General features: G+C 44.6%; 1 protein-coding gene across 2 annotated transcripts in view; it reads right to left on the bottom strand.

The window, feature by feature from the left end:
- Window positions 1–548: 548 nt before the first annotated feature.
- Window positions 549–17,033, bottom strand: part of KCTD21 (potassium channel tetramerization domain containing 21) — an 84,303-nt gene continuing 67,818 nt past the window's right edge. For both annotated transcript variants that reach the window (XM_085610687.1, XM_085610686.1), the window contains exon 2: window positions 549–3,327. In XM_085610687.1, the coding sequence (XP_085466813.1) occupies window positions 2,519–3,301 (783 nt within the window). In that variant the 5' untranslated portion in view covers window positions 3,302–3,327 and the 3' untranslated portion in view covers window positions 549–2,518. The remainder of the gene's footprint in view (window positions 3,328–17,033) is intronic.

Raw genomic sequence — 17,033 nt, 5'->3', positions numbered from 1 at the left:
AGGTCCATTGCATCCACTTGGTCACTACTGACAACTGTCTGAACCTGGTGACATAGGACCTGACATCCTAAAAACTTGTTGGATGTTACAAAGTGCTTCTGCTGCAGAATATTCCAAACCAGGCCTTCTGAACATTGCCTGAAACTGATCCAAAAAAGACCGTTTAATTATCCATACTAGTGTTAGATGCAGTTACCACGTGTGTGGCCCACAATAGGGCTGATCCAGATAGACAAAATATGAGATCTTCATCAAAATGTAGTGTATCTGAAGGTACAGACGGCAGATTCTGATTAACATGAACCACTAAGGCTTGTCTTAGGGCGGCACTCCGATTCCTCTAGCACCAGTTCGGTATCTTGGTGCGCAATAGTGTCTTGAAAACTATGTATTGGGCCATCCCACACCCTCGTTTAAAAAGTCGTAAAAATTAATATATAGATGTGTAAACTCTTTTGAACATTTAGGAATAGTTCTGCTGAAAAACATAAGTCATTGTATTGAAAACAAATTAAAATCATTATCCCCCATTTAGTTTTTATGAATTAACATTTTCATCAATCTTTATTTCAAGTGTTTTTCATTTTCACACAGAACCATTTATTCAACAAAAAAAAAATCAAATTACAGTAGTTTTCTTCAACATTACAATATTTCTCTTTTTGCCCCTTGTCCAAAAAAAGCTCCTTTGGGCGAATGTGTACGAAAGCTTTTTCTTCCTCACAAAGATGAAATCTGGAATTCAAGCATACAATTGTACACATTCATAAAAGAACAACATGAACACTGATCTTAAAATAAATAATGGCTAGCACTGCAAAGTTAGTAAACATTTCAAAAAACGGAATGCAGGCTTTGGCATGCTGAAAACACGTTTAATTAATAACTTCATGTGAATGAACTTTAAGCCGGGCCACTTGCGTGGACTGTTTGCGAGCTATGTCATTCAGGTGTAGTTTGTAAATATGCACTGTACCTATCAACAGAAAACAGCTAATAAAAAAGAAAATCAACAAGATATCTATGTCAGGAGCAGAAGACAAAAAGGTAGTTTCTGCTACAATTTGCATAAAACATTAGCTGGGCACTGGCTATTGCAGATACATTTCGTTCAATCCTTTTTACACACAATGTAGTCATATTGATCGGCAAAGGGGCGTCATTTTATTTGGCCAGAGGATTACTGAAAGGAGTAATTTAGTGGATGCTCCTACGGACTGAGGATGAGGCTCTCGGTTGGAATAAAGAACCTGTTTCCAACACAGCAAATGGAGAATGTGTCATGGGCCCCAGTGCATGGAAGGAAAGGGGGCCCTGGCTGCTATTTGAATTTGGAAATACAGCAATAATCAGGGTTCATTGTAACCCTCAGACATACTAGGCCCAGAGCCACCGCACCAGGGGAAGCCATCACCCTGACAACTGTATTCTGAGTTAGTCAGAGGGTGTCAAAATGTATATGGTATCCTAAAATCTGACATATGATACAAGACAAACTTTTGACAAGATAAAAGAAGCTCAACTCTTAACAACACAAAACACTTTCTATTTCCCACAGAGGGAATCAATGCAAATAGAACTCAACATAAGTATCCAAATTTTATTTTCAGTTAACACTAAGTTTACTGAAGAAATGTACAGTAAGTACACAACAGATTACGTGCCAAAATAAACCCGAAAAAATATTACTCTTTTTATGCAAAACAACACATACTTTATTACAGACATTAGTTTAAAACATGTTCAAAATTATTTATATTATCCTAGGGAACACAATTTTGTAGTTTGCTGCCCTAGCAATGTTGCCCAACCTGTAAACCCTTGAATCAATCTTCAAGATGTGAGGCAGTGTTTGCAAGTAGACACCAAATAGCTTGTCTTCCTGCATTTGGAAAGGCACCCTTCCCATAAATGTCCACCAGCCACTGATTATCATATAATAAGGTTAAAGGTGAGAAGTGCATAAGGTGCCAATTCCTCAAACGAGTCTTTGAAGTAGCATAAATAGTCAAGAGACATATAATTAGAAATCATTTCAATAATCTGCTGTGTCAACACATGATTTGAAAAATGCATACACACAAATAACACCTAATTGGAACAGGTACCCGTGTCATTTATCTCAGAAGGATAAATTGAAGAGTCCGAACACAGAAACAAGACAACCATTTAGTATCAGCACGGTCTTCTTTGTAGTGTCTTGTGAGCTTTTGCTTTTGAGGTCAGCTTGAAACACTTCCATGAAACAAAGAACATCATAAGTGAATTGTTTGTAAGAGTACGCTTCTACCACTTCTGGGAAAAGGTAGATTGGAATTCAGCACATAAAGTAGAAGGAGTTGGGAGAAACAGCTTAAATATTATGTTAATTTTGAAATTTATGATTGTACTCTGTTGTGTAACATAACATCTCTGGAAGTTGTTGCTGCTGCTGCTTAATGCCTATGTTGGAGCGGCAGGTGACCTGATTTAAAATAGAGATGTTCAACAAGGTGAAGGTGGAGGAGTTATGTTTGTTTTATCTGTAACGGAGTAGTCGAATTATCTTGTTATTCATAAAATCAGAAGAATGGGGATGGGAGGAATCAACACAAAAGCCATCACTCATGGCTATTTTTAGCACCTCTTCCACAAATACCTGGAAGCTATTAATTTGCTTGCCAGTTGGAATGACCCAGAGTCTCTTCAAGTCTTGTCGTGTATACTCCTCTTCAGGCAGACCATCCACATTTGCAACCCAACCCAAAGTCAAGTGGTTTGGATCATCTAGGTAACTGGTAACAGATGAAAGATTGCCGTTAAAGTAGTAGTAAAGTTTAGATCCCAGAAGCTTCAGAAATAAACAAGATGTGCTGAAAATGTTAGCACTGAAGACTTCCATGTTTGATGAAGATAAGCTGTATATCTGAGGTGCTTCTCGGACAGTGAAATGCACAGTCTGTTTCTTCTGCTCTAGACTTATGTTTAACATAGCATTCTTCTCAGCCTTTGAAAGCTCGACCTCCTTTTCCAGCAGGGCTTCTATCAATGGTTGAACCTGATAAAAATCTGCTTCTCTTTTAAGCAATCCCATTTCTTGAAAGTCCTCAGGGAGATCCAAATGAGAAGTTCTTAAGAAATTCAGGATGTATCGAAATACTTTACCATCCCGGTCTATAAAACAGTTACCTTGGCTGTCCTTCTTGGTTGGCATTTTCCCACTAAACATAGCACCAAGCATGGAATCTGGATAACTAGTTAGAGTAGATAGGGAGGTGGTGTAAATTTTCCCTCCCACATTCAACGTTATAGGATCAGACATCTTGAGGTGCCACAGTATTATGGCTTCTGTTGAGAAAAACAAAGCACAGCTTTATTGCAGTTTATATTTCAACAGACTCACAAAGAATTGTACAACATGAAGCAATGGAAAGCCATAGAGTGCAAAACATATGCAGCTAAATATTTAAACTGAGGTTTTCTGAATCATCTTCTACAGCTTAAGGAAATCATTTTCAAGAGCCATTATAGTCAAATGTAAACATATTAACAAACGTATACTATTAAGCAAGGAATACAGCAGCTCCCTGTACATTTGCTAACATGCAGCATTAGTATCAAGCAATGTACCATATACTTAAATTGTTACTAACAGGCAGCAATTACAAATACGCTTCTTGATGGTGGTTTTGCTCCTTGTGATAAAATTATCACAGGTGCTGATTAAATACAGAAATCCGTGTTACCTCATGAAAATCATCTTATGAAAGACACATTTCTTGTACACTTTGTTAATAATCAAACTAATTTCTTCTTTATGATATGGCATCATTTTCCTCACGTTGATTGCCACAGTAAACATTTTATTTGATAAAATTAAGAGTTGGAATCCCACCCAGGGCCCTACATTAAAGATTAAAGTTATACTGTACTGTAATTTTTTCAGACATTTACTGTTCACAGGCTGCACATTCATCTAATGGAACTATACCTCATTGTGCTTTATATGCAAAACATATGTGATAGAAGCTGAGGGAAAAGCAACATACATATGAAGCCACACTAATCAAAGAAAACATTACCAAAGCATGAACGTATTTCTGTACGGCATTTGTAGAAACACAGGCAAAACATGAAATCAAATGTATGCAGGGGAAAATAGAGGGCAGAGACAATATTGGGCCTGCATCCAGCAGTAGACATCCCTGTCCTGGTATGCATCAAATGCAGGAACCTCTAGTAGTGAAAAGTGTAACTACTGCTTTGCAAACTTCATTAATATCAATGAGCTTATGCGTTGTCAGTAAGTGGCACTGCAGAAGGTTTTACTAAGACACCCACCAATGTAATCAGAAACGAAATCAGTAATTATTGTGTGCACTAAACTGAACAGATCAATGGTGACATTACATCTCTCAACAGTTACATTAGATCACCAATAACACTACTGAAGCAGTTACCAATTGCTAGGTTGCAACTTCGCAGCATTTATTTGCTGGTAGTAGAAATGCAGATTTCTTTCCAGGTCATACAAATTCTGGTAATATGGGGCTGGGTGCAGATGCTAGCCATTGGACATGACCATTAGGCTCTGGGGCAGTGGATTGCCATACCCTCCACTTAAACTCTGCTAGGCACTAACAATGGACACTGGCCTCATTTTGTACCCATATCCTGCTGGGTATCTCTGAATGTTATCACCATCTCGCTCAGGGACAAGAGATCTAGGTACAGGGCATGGCTTAAGACCACACCTAACTCCCAAAATCCGATGGGCAAGGCGTAAGACCTGAGACCACAAGTACTAGGCAAACAGCAAAGCCACTGACCAGTATACAGTCAGATGGGCACGACTGAAACCTATGCCAGAAGGTCACTGGGGTAATGGGAGGGATGAGAAAAATTACAGACACCTGTCCAAGGATTTTCTGACAGCCCCCCTCCTCCACTTTCCATAAAATTAATTGCCTAAAATACTTAGGTTAGGAAGAACAAGTTGCTTACTTTGGGTAATGCCTTATCTGGTAGAGACTACCAGATTCCTTCCCTTAGAATATTCCCTAGGCATCAGACTGGATCCGGAAACGTTTGAGCAATCCACCTGCACGCTGGCAGGTGGAGTTGTTTGGCTCCAACTAGCATCACTGGGGTCGTCCACACCGGAGTGAGAGGCATGGTGCCTATATAGGTTCCACCCCAGAGTGCTGACCTTAGTTCTTGACTGTCTTTCCGCACAAGAACTACAGAGCCAAACTGAGGTGGAATGACCAGTGTGCCAAGGTGAGGTCCTGAAGGATCTCTTAAATGCTAGATATATAATTCACAGGATGGGGAGGATCGGTAAGGAATCTGTGGCTAGATAGAGTCTCTACCAAATAGGCGTTACCCAAGGTCAGTAACTTGTTCATCTGACAGAGACTTCTAAATTCAAATACCTTACCTTAGAATAGATACCAAAGCAATCTCTCCCTGGAAGTGGGTCTGCACACTATTACAATAGTAAGTCTGGAGGACCAAACAGCTGAAATGCCAATCATGCTGGATTGGACTGTCTAAGTAGCACTGTTTGGCAAACGTGTGCAGTGATGCCTGACTGATGTCTACAACTGGGACTCCTATAGCTACTGCAGTGGTCGCAGCTTTAGCTCTGGTGAAATGAGCTCTCAAGCCCTCAGAGGGCTGCTTTTTAACAATTGTTTAGCAGATTTTGATACAGAGGATAATCCATCCGGAAATGGTTTGCTTGGGAACTACCTTGCCTTTCTTCGCACCCACAATCCAGCAAAGAGTTGATCATGCACCCGCAAGACCATGGTACGATCCATGTAAAATAACAATGCTCTTTTTGGGTCCAGACGGTTATGCTTCTTCTCTTCCATGGTAGGATGAGAGGCGCAAAGAAAGTAGGCAGTGTGATGTTCTGCCCAACATGAAAAGTTGTGACCACCTTTTTGGTAAAACTGAGTTATGGGCCCTTAGGACCAGCTTATCCGGGAAAAAGGAGGTGTTCATAGAATTAACGTAAAGCGCCAGCAACTGTCCCAGCAGATGTTTTAGCCAGAAGGAAGACTGCTTTGATGGTCAGCAGTCTTCGAGGGCAGGTGTGCATAGGCTCAAAAGGTGAGGTGAGAACTAAATTAAGATCTCACTGGAGCATAATGAAAGAGGTAGGATGAACATATGCTGAAACCTTTCAAGAAACGAGTCACAGACAGGGAGGGTTGATCCAGCAACCGCAGGAAGGCTAAAATGGCAGAAAGGTATCCTTTAACTGTGCCCAAAATAGGGCCTTGCCTGGCAAGGAATAAGACAAACAACAGAACTTTAGACACATGGTACAGACAGAGGATCAACAGATTTAGCAGCACACGAAACCACAAACTTGTCCCATCTGCAGACGTAAATTGTTTTCGTGGAGGGATGATGGATTTCCAGAATGACCTCAAATACTTCGGGAAGGAGGTCAAACACCCTCAACTGTTGCCACTCAATCATCATGCATGTACATGGAGAGTACACAGGCTCTGGTGCAAGACCCTTTTCTGCTGCTGCAACAACAAGAGGTCTCCCCGAAGGAGCAGGAAACCTGCTCTCGCTTACAAAATCCAAACCAGTGTTTGCTATGCGGCTCCGCCCTGTCATAGCAAATAGCAGTGTCCCGGGGTGGGCTCCCTGGGACACTGCAGGAGCCGGCCCAGGGGGGTGGCGGTCCCCAGGGCCATGGAGGGTTCCAGGAGGGGGTGGTCCCCGGGGTGTGTGGGGGGCTCGAACCCCCCCCACACACAGGTGTTTTTTTTCTTTTCTTTAAAGCCCCGGGGGGTGGCAGTCCCCGTGGCAGCAGGGGGGCGGTGTGCCCCCCAGCAAATAATTAATAAAATCCCCAGGGGGTGGCGGCCACTGGGACTTGGGGGGGGCCTTGGAGGCCTCTCCACACATTAAAAAAGAAGACCCGGGGTGTGGCTACGTGCCCCCCTGCAACTCATAAATCTTGCCCCGGGGAGGTGGCGGTCCCTGGGGCAGTGTGGGGGGGATTGGGGCCCCCACCACACATTTTTTTCAGTGCCCCTGGGACCTGGCTGTTTTTTGTTTTTTTTCTCGTCCAGATTCGCACACCCAGCGCAAATTTGGCCGATTTTATTTTTAAAAAAATGCTTTTTTGGGCCCTGGGGGTCCTTGTGGGACCCCCTGAGCAGGACTAGGGGGTCAGGGTGTTTCCACCCTGCCCCCTTTTCTTTTTTTTCTCTTTTCTTTCTGTTTTCTTGTGACTCGGTTCACAAGATGGCTGCCAACACTTCCTGGTTTGGAGTGTTGACAACCAATTAGAATAAAGCTCGTGGTCGGGAGGGTCCGCGGATCCACTGCGCCTCTAGATATCGATATTTTTTTTTTTTTTACATTTCTCAGCAACTACTGAACGGATTTACACCATTTTTAAAAAGGTTGCTTTCTGAGCCAAGCAGTACCTTTATGTCAAATTTGGTGTAATTCCATTCAGCAGTTCAGGCTGTAGCCTTGGCTAAAGTTTCCTATGGGAAATTGATTTTTTGACTCTTATTTTTTGAATTTCTCAGCAACTAATGAACGGATTTACACCATTTTAAAAAAAAGGTCGCTTTCTGAACCAAGCGCTACCTTTTTGCAAAATTTGGTGTAATTCCGTTCAGCAATTCTGGCTGTAGCCTTGGCTAAAATTTCCTATGGAAATTAACATGGAGAAAACACTTTTTGGGACTCCCCTTTTCTCTCAGCCCCCACTTGACAAAAAACATATTCTGGGAGAAGTTATTGGCAAAACAAAAAACACATTTCCTATGGAAACTTGGTTCTAACTATAACTACCTACTGGCATTCGATAGATAGATAGATAGATAGATAGATAGATAGATAGATAGATAGATAGATAGATAGATAGATAGATAGATAGATAGATAGATAGATAGATAGATAGATAGATAGATAGATAGATAGATAGATAGATAGATAGATAGATAGATAGATAGATAGATAGATAGATAGATAGATAGATAGATAGATAGATAGATAGATTAGATAGATTAGATAGATTAGATAGATTTGCCATACACCCTCTCACTTACATAGAAGAGTCTGCACTCGGGCGTGGGAATTTTAATTGCTTTATTATCAGAACCAATATTCCACATGCAGAAAAGTTCAGGACGCGTTTCCGCGGTCTGCCTTTCTCAACTGAACAGGACCCCAGCAGTTATATGTGGTCTGCACGTGAGTACAATCAGACCAACATAGTGAAAATACTACGCTGCTCTTTACCAGTTCTTAAATATTATTTCATCACGTGACTTGTGTCAATTATTTTAATCCCTGTATGAGCAAAAATGTAACTCACTGTGCAAAAATGTTCATTTTTGAACTGGCATCTCTTTCTTTGCAGCACTTGATTTAAAATGTAAACAGAGTCACTAAAAACAACAGTCTTTGAACCCACGCCTTACCACTAGGCACCTGCCTTAAGTGGCACCTAGCTCCGAAATTCCTCTGTCCTCAGATAAGGAGCACATCACAGGAGAATACTTCATGCCACGGAGTTTCTTCATCCAGTTCCCTGTTGATTACTGCTCACTTTTCTTCAAATCTAAAGTACGGTTTTGGGGGCACTCCAGCCTCTCAGTCTGGATTCCGCAGCAACCACAGCACCGAGACCGCCCTCCTCGCAGCCACCGACAACATCTGTATGCTACTGGACCAGGGACACACCTCGGCCCTCATCCTTCTCGACCTCTCCACAGCTTTCGACACCGTCTCACATTGCACGCTCGCAGCCAGACTGCACGATGCAGGAATACAAGGAACCGCCCTTGACTGGACCTGACCCTTCCTCTCCGACAGGAGCCAGAGGATCCGAATCCCGCCCTCCCTCTCCAAACCCACGGAAATCAGCTGCGGAGTACCCCAAGGTTCATCTCTCTGCCCCACGCTCTTCAATATCTACATGACCCCCCTCGCCGCCATCATCAGACAGCATGGACTCAACATTGTATCCTACGCCGACGACACCCAACTCCTCCTCTCGCTCACGAAAAATCCCAAAGACACCAGACTCTGCTTCCAGGAAGGAATGAAGAACGTGGCAGCCTGGATGAAGAACAGCTACCTGAAGCTAAACTCAGAGAAAACCAGAGATCCTCATCCTCGGACCTCTCACCACCACCTGGGACAACACCTGGTGGCCACCCGCCCTCGGGAGCCCACCCACCCCTACAGACCACGCTTGGAACCTCGGCATCATCCTAGACTCCTCCCTCTCCATGAACCGCCAGATCAACGCTGTCGCCTCCACCAGTTTCGACTGCCTTCGCATCCTCCGCAAGATCTTCAAATGGATCCTTTCCTGACTGCAGAAGAAACATCACCCACGCACTCCTAACCAGCAGACTGGATTACGGAAACTCCCTCTACACCGGAATCAACAAAACTCTTCTATGCAAACTACAAACCATCCAGAACGCCGCTGCCAGACTCGTCCTCGGGACTCCGCGCCATGAGCACATGACCCAACACATACGAGGCCTCCACTGGCTCCCCGTCAAAAAGAGGGTCACCTTCAAGCTCCTCACCCACGCCTACAAATCCCTCAACAACATCGGACCCAATTACCTCGAGAGACTGTCCTTCCACGTACCCAAGAGGAACCTTCGCTCCGCCGACCTCGCCCTGGCAGAGATTCCCCGCATCCGCAGAAAGAGAACCGGTGGGAGAGCTTTTTCTTACATCGCAGCGAAAACCTGGAACAAGCTTCCGGTGAACATCAGACATCCCCTACCCTGCACACGTTCAAGAAGGACCTCAAGACCTGGCTCTTCGACTGACCCAGAGCCGCCGTTCCTCCTCGCCCCAGTGCCTTGAGAGCCTCACGGGTGAGTAGCGCGCTATATAAACCCCTGATTGATTGATATTTCATGACACATCACATTTGCGGTTTTGCCTATGTCCACCAGATCGCTGGGGGAGCAGACAATGACGCCACTGCTGACGTCTTCATATTGCCACATACCCTCTCCCTTACAGCAAAGAGTCTACACTCGGGCGTAGGTATTTTAACTGCTTTATTTTCAGAACCAATATTCCACATGCGGCACTGTTCTGCTCGACTTTCTCGGCCTTCTTGTGTTAACAAGTGATTGAATGTGACTTCAGTCTCTTACCATTCAAGCCTAAGGGTTAGAGTAGTGAATGGAGCCTATTTACTAGGCACTTCGACATGATTCTGTGCTCTTCCCCATAGATCAGGGCTTGCACACATAGCCTAGGGGATAGATTCGTTAGTATTAGGGATAACCTGTCCTGTAGTGAGGGTATTTCATGGAGCTGTGCCGAATTCAGGCCTGGTAGGCCTCAAACGGGAGAGACTCCATCTTTCTTTCTGCTTCGGCAGCTTGGGATGCTTCTAGGCCAAGAGTAATGTTTTAGTTATGAGGTGTTATTCGCTTGGAGAGAACCGGTTCAGGCCGGCCTTTATCGAAGGATTGTATTTTTCTTCATGCCAAAGACACTACATCAGGCCGGCCGGCTGGGAACGTGTCCTTGGTACGGGGAGGTACAAGAATTTGGTGGGCGGCAGGTTACGGGCCGGAATTTTCCATGAGGAAATGCACCTCTATATTAGTGAAAGTCTGAGGCAGTTACATGTTCAGTCCGTAGGCGGCATCTAGCCGTTAGCAGTAAAGCTACTACTTATTCCAGGGAAGACAGACGCCATCTTGAAGGCGGAGAAGAACTGAGAGACAGATGCTTTCCTAACAGAATAGCCAGAGAGGAGAGAGTAGCCGATAAGGAAGAGGTCCCAGTGACTCGGAGAAGGGTGATTCCAGGCGAGCCGAGGCACAGACGAGAGGGGAGCCTAGATGACCACTGAGTGCGGGCTACATACTACTAAGGTGATGTCGACCCTTTCTTATTAGAGTGTACAACTTAATCTTTCACTTTTCTTTGCAGGTTATGTGTTATATCGTAATGTTATGTGATTGTGTATGTAATGAGTAATAAAGTATCCAGTTTGTAGTGAAACAACATGTGATGCGTGTTCTTGTATAAGAGGGTAGCCTATTCTTCTAGTCAGCTGTGGCTACATGAACAGATGTTAACCCTGATCAGGTAAGTGGTAACTGAATAAAGGAAAGAGGAGCCCCTCGAACCTGAGAACAGGCTATGCCCGAACTGGCAATCCTTGTGTGATCTGATGAATAGTGAGACTGATTCCCTTTTTGTATGTTATGGTGATCATAGGATGAACTGTCGTATGAGACTGCCGTCTAGGTAGAGAGGTCTGGATTCGTAGGGGATCGCGAGGCCGCCGATTGTGCTGATACTGTCGTATGGGCAGAGAGGTCTGGGTTCGTATGGGACCGCGAGGCCGCCACTTGTGATACTGTCGTATGGGCAGAGAGGTCTGGGTTCGTATGGGACCGCGAGGCCGCCACCTGTGATACTGTCGTATGGGCAGAGAGGTCTGGATCCGTATGGGATCGCGAGGCCGCCGATTGTGCTGAGACTGCCGTCTGGGTAGAGAGGTCTGGGTTCGTATGGGACCGTGAGGCCGCCACTTGTGATACTGTCGTATGGGCAGAAAGGTCTGGATTCGTAGGGAATCGCGAGGCCGCCGATTGTGTTGATACTGTCGTATGGGCAGAGAGGTCTGGGTTCGTATGGGACCGCGAGGCCGCCACTTGTGATACTGTCGTATGGGCAGAGAGGTCTGGGTTCGTATGGGACCGCGAGGCCGCCACCTGTGATACTGTCGTATGGGCAGAGAGGTCTGGATCCGTATGGGATCGCGAGGCCGCCGATTATGCTGAGACTGCCGTCTGGGTAGAGAGGTCTGGGTTCGTATGGGACCGTGAGGCCGCCACTTGTGATACTGTCGTATGGGCAGAAAGGTCTGGATCCGTATGGGATCGCGAGGCCGCCGATTGTGAGGTCTGGGTATGCATAGTAGGAATCCCCTGTCCTTAGGTGATAGATATATGTGGTTGCAGGATTGTAAATAGGGTCTAGGGAGGGGGTAACGTTCTGGCTGGGTTAGTGAGGCTCTGATGAGCGGGTTCTATCTGATCCGAAAACCCAAGCAGAACATTTGGCGTCACGAACCGTTTACGAAACCTGTGTGCGTTGTGGTTGTATCGTGTTTGCTTTCGGCGTGTGCGTGGTTTCGTTTGTATGTTATTTCTATATACTTGTTTGTTATTTTCTTTTCCCTTTCTTCTTTTTCTTTTTCTCTTTTTCTTTCTTTTTAAAGATGTTTTCTAGAAAGTCGAAATCTACTTTTAAGTTGCCCGTTGATATTCCCGGCTGGGATTCAACGCCTTATGAGGCCTTGGCCCGTGAGTGGGCTGATGCTACTGGTTTGAGTGAGAATTGGAATTCTTTTTTGGAGCTGGCGGAGCCGGCTAATGTGATTACTTGTTTACAGAAGGCGCCGGTATCTAAGGGTGATGAGCTTCCCGTTTTGGGGCGCAGAGGTTGGATTGTTCTGTCTGCGTACAGGATTCTGCATGAGAGGTTGTTGAAGTTGCAGGACTTGCATAAGGATTTGGAAGCGAACTTTGTTGAGATTCAGAATGCTCATACTTTGTTGCGGTGTCAAAATAAGTTGCTTGCTGATAAACTTGAGACGTACCAAACTATTGCCGAGAGGGCGGCTGTGCGAATTGCTCGTTATAAATACAAGAATCGGCGTGGTCGGGTCTCGACGCGAAAGGTGCGTCTGGTCGTGGCGAAAGCCGGACTGGATTGGAATCCTGATGAATGGGATGGTAATATCTGGAACTCGAGTGATTCTCCTTCCTCGGGTGAGGAGTCTGCCAAGCGCGAGTCCTCTCGCTCCGGCCGTGCTTGTAAATCTGCTTCTTGCGCCTCTGATGGTGCACCCCGTGATTGCGCTCGTCCTTCGAGCGGGGTCGATGCTTCTTCCACTAATTGTTCCTCTACGTGTACTGGTCGAGCTCCTTGTGATGCTCATCCCGCGGTCTCGGCTCATCCTGTTTTTCGACGGAAGGTGCAGCAGGCTCCCGGTGCTCCGAATGGTATTGCTTTAGACTCTTTGGAGGATTTTACTCAACAAGAAATTAGTGATATTTTGCAGCGATTTCGGCAGCGAGCTGGTGAGACCTTACTCACATGGATGGTGCGCCTTTATGAACTGGGCGCTGCTGGCATTATGTTGGATGCTGGCGATTGTTTGAAGTTTTGTTCCTTGAGTTCGGATTCTACTGTACAGGATCATTTTCGTAACTTTAATGGTGGTGGTCAAATTTCTTTGCTTCAATTGGCGACTGAGGGTTGTAATCAAAAATATCCTACTGAGTCTGACTGGCCTCTGAATGACAAGCCGTGGTATACTTTGCGCGATGCTGCGCAACGTCTCAAAGAGGAGGTGATGAAAACGGCGATTTTTCTAAATACTGCTGACAGGTTGCTTGATGGTTTCTTGACATCTTCTGTGCGGAATCGTATTATTCGTTCTTCCCCTGTTGCTTATAAGCAGGTCATGATGACTTTATTGATTAATCAGACTGGTAACATGTTATCTGTGGTGCTGGAATCGGTACGCCAACTCGGTGAGTTGGGTGAGTGGTTTAAACCTGAACGGCAGTCCCGGCCTGACACTCGTACTCCTGGTGACAATAAATTTACTAGACGTGATATGTTTTTTGCTCTTATGGCTGATGGTGTGCGGAAGGAGGACATTGATGGTGAGACTACTTCTCGTTTGTGGGAAATGTTTCGCAAACGTGGCTTGGATCGAAAGGAGGGTGCCCGGCGTGTTCGGACAACTGAGTGTGATCGTGGTTTTTCTGATGGTAGCGATGATGACGACCGCCGTGGGCGCTCTTATCGTCGTGATGATCGACGTTATGCGCGTGATTTGTCCCCCCGTCGTGAGAGAGACCGGGAGAGAGAGGGGGAAAGAGAGAGGGGGAGAGATGATTATGTTAACATCAGACGTAGAGATGATAGGGATCAATCCCCTGAGTTGAGAAGGAGAGAGGATCGACACATATTGGCCGATCGAAACCCGCAGTACACTGCAGGGAACAGTAATCCATTTCGTAATGGAGATGGATATGAACAGGAGGTATCGATACCTAGGAACCGTGAGAGTCTTTATCCTGATTTATCCTGGTACACAGAACACAATAAAAAGGACTAGGAAATAGGTCAAGCTCCAGTACACAGATGGGCTCACAGAGATAATAGACCCTATGTAGATATTGATATTTATTGGAGACATCGTAATATCCAAAGGGCCCGAGCATTGGTAGATACAGGAGCGGAGGCCACTCTTATTCATGGAAAATCAAAGTTTAAAGGTCAGCCTTTTACAATTACCGGATTAGGTGGAAAGGAAACTCCCGCAGTTCAAACCTTACTTGAAATGAGAATAGGTAGAATTCCTAGAAAAGAATACTCTGTATTAGTGGTGCCACTCTTAGAATTCATAATTGGAATTGATATTTTGAAAGGAATGACTTTGCACATAGATGATGGATGTTACCAATTTGGAACTAAACATTATATATCGTCCAGGCCTGTACGGGTTGGTCGTTTAAGAATGCCCCCCATAAAAGTTCCCCAGGCGACAAAAGTGGTTCGTCAGAAGCAGTATCGTATTCCAGGTGGTCATGAAGAGATTAGTACCACTATTCAGGAGTTGGTGGATGCAGGAGTTATAACCCCAGTTACTTCTGCTTGGAATAATCCTGTTTGGCCTGTACGTAAGAGTGATAATTCTTGGCGCATGACTGTTGATTATCGAGAATTGAATAGACACACACCCTCTTTGACTGTTGCAGTACCGGATGTTATTACCCTAATTGAAAGAATCCAGAAACATCCAGGTACATGGTATGCGTCCATTGATATTGCTAATGCTTTCTTTTCGATTCCGATTGCCCCTGAGTGTCAGGAACAATTCAGTTTTACGTGGAACGGGCGTCAGATGACGTTTATAAGTCTTCCTCAGGGCTATGTGCATAGTCCTACGATATGTCACCGGCTGGTGGCAGAGCATCTGGCTGAGGTACCGGTTCAGCCACAAATTCAGATATGTCACTATATTGATGATATTTTGATCCAAGGCGAATCACAAGAGGAAGTTCAGACCCAATTGGATAGAGTCATTGAGTGCTTGCGTGAGAAAGGTTGGGAAATCAACCCGGATAAATTACAAGGTCCGTCCCAGGCTGTGAAATTTTTGGGTATTAATTGGCATGAAGGGCACCGAGAAGTGATCCCTCAGGTTAAACAGAAAATTCTTGATTTTGCAGTTCCGAGAAATAGGAAAGAAGCCCAAAGCTTCATTGGTTTGTTTGGATTTTGGCGCCAGCATATTCCTCATTTGAGTCAAATATTGGCCCCTTTGTACCAGGTCACTCGTAAAAAGAATGCATTTGAATGGGGTAAGCCACAGCAAGATGCATTCAGTCTGGCAAAAGAAGCAATTCAGCATGCTCTGGATTTATGACCTGTATGTGATGGTGATGTGGATTTGAATGTGTCTGTACAAGGCCTTTATGCGAATTGGAGTTTGTGGCAGAAACAAGGCAAGAGTAGAGTACCGTTAGGTTTCTGGACTAAAAAGTTACCTGATGCTGGTGAGCGTTATACACCTTTTGAGAAACAGTTACTTGCATGTTATTGGGCTCTGGTGGATACCGAGCAATTGACTTTGGGACATGATATAGTTTTGCGACCTGAAATTCCTATCATGCAGTGGGTTATGAGTTCGCCGAAAACTCACCGAATTGGACACGCTCAAGAGGCGAGTGTGATTAAATGGAAATGGTATATACAAGACAGGGCACGTGTGGGACAAAAAGGAGTTGCATCTTTGCATGAGCAGGTGGCACGGGCGCCATCAACTGAAACTGAGAGTGAATGTTCCGTACCTTTAGTACAGGAGTCTCCTGTTAAGTGGGGTAAACCTTTTGATGATTTGTCCGCAGAGGACAGAAACCATGTCTGGTTTACGGATGGTTCAGCAAGGTTCATAGGGACGAAACGGCATTGGAAGGCAGTGTCCTATAATCCGATCACACAAAAATTGCTGAGTACAACTGGTGAGGGTAAGAGCAGTCAATTTGCTGAACTCTATGCTGTTTATCAAGTTCTGAAACAAGAGTTACCTGGCACATGTCATATTTTCACCGACTCTTGGTCTACTGCTAATGGACTGGCAGTTTGGTTACCGACTTGGCATTCCCATAGTTGGAAAATACATTCCAAAGAATTGTGGGGAAAAGAATTATGGCAGGAGATTTGGGAAATGCTCCCACAGAGTACTGTTACAATCTTCCATGTGGATGCTCATACCCCGATAGACTCTCTTGACAAATTCTTTCATAACATTGCAGATGAGAAATCTAAAATTGCTGAGGCAGTGGTGGACACGCAAGATTCTGATATTGCGGGATTGGCGAAATGGGCCCACCAGAAAGCAGGACACTTTGGAGAAAAAGCCACTAGCAGGTGGGCTGCTGATCGAGGAATTTATATTCCCCTAGATTTAATTAAAAATGTTATTCTACATTGTCCCATTTGTCAGCATATCAGGCAGCGCAAAGTGCCCCAAATTGTTAAAGGTCATTTACATCGCGGGAAATTGCCCGCTCAAATTTGGCAGATTGATTACATTGGTCCACTTCCCATGAGTAGGAATTGTCAATATGTTTGCACCATTGTTGATACATACAGTGGCCTGTTGGTAGCCCTTCCATGTAAGCAAGCTACCCAATTGAATACTATTAAAACATTGGAATTGATTATGATGTATTATGGTGTGCCATTCCAAATTCAATCTGATAATGCATCCCATTTTCGTGGAAGATTGGTACAGGAATTCTGTGTGGAAAACAATATTGAATGGGTGTTTCATATACCATATTATCCACAGGCCTCGGGTCTTGTGGAGAGGTTGAATGGCCTGCTAAAAGACCAACTGCGCAAATTAACAGATGACAAGTATAAGAATTGGCGAGATTTTTTGCCTCAAGCGCTATTGATTTTGAATAACCGTCCTT

The sequence above is a fragment of the Triturus cristatus genome, chromosome 6 (genome assembly GCF_964204655.1).
Source record: "Triturus cristatus chromosome 6, aTriCri1.1, whole genome shotgun sequence".
Taxonomy (NCBI): domain Eukaryota; kingdom Metazoa; phylum Chordata; class Amphibia; order Caudata; family Salamandridae; genus Triturus; species Triturus cristatus.
This window is presented reverse-complemented; position numbering and strand designations above follow the sequence as displayed.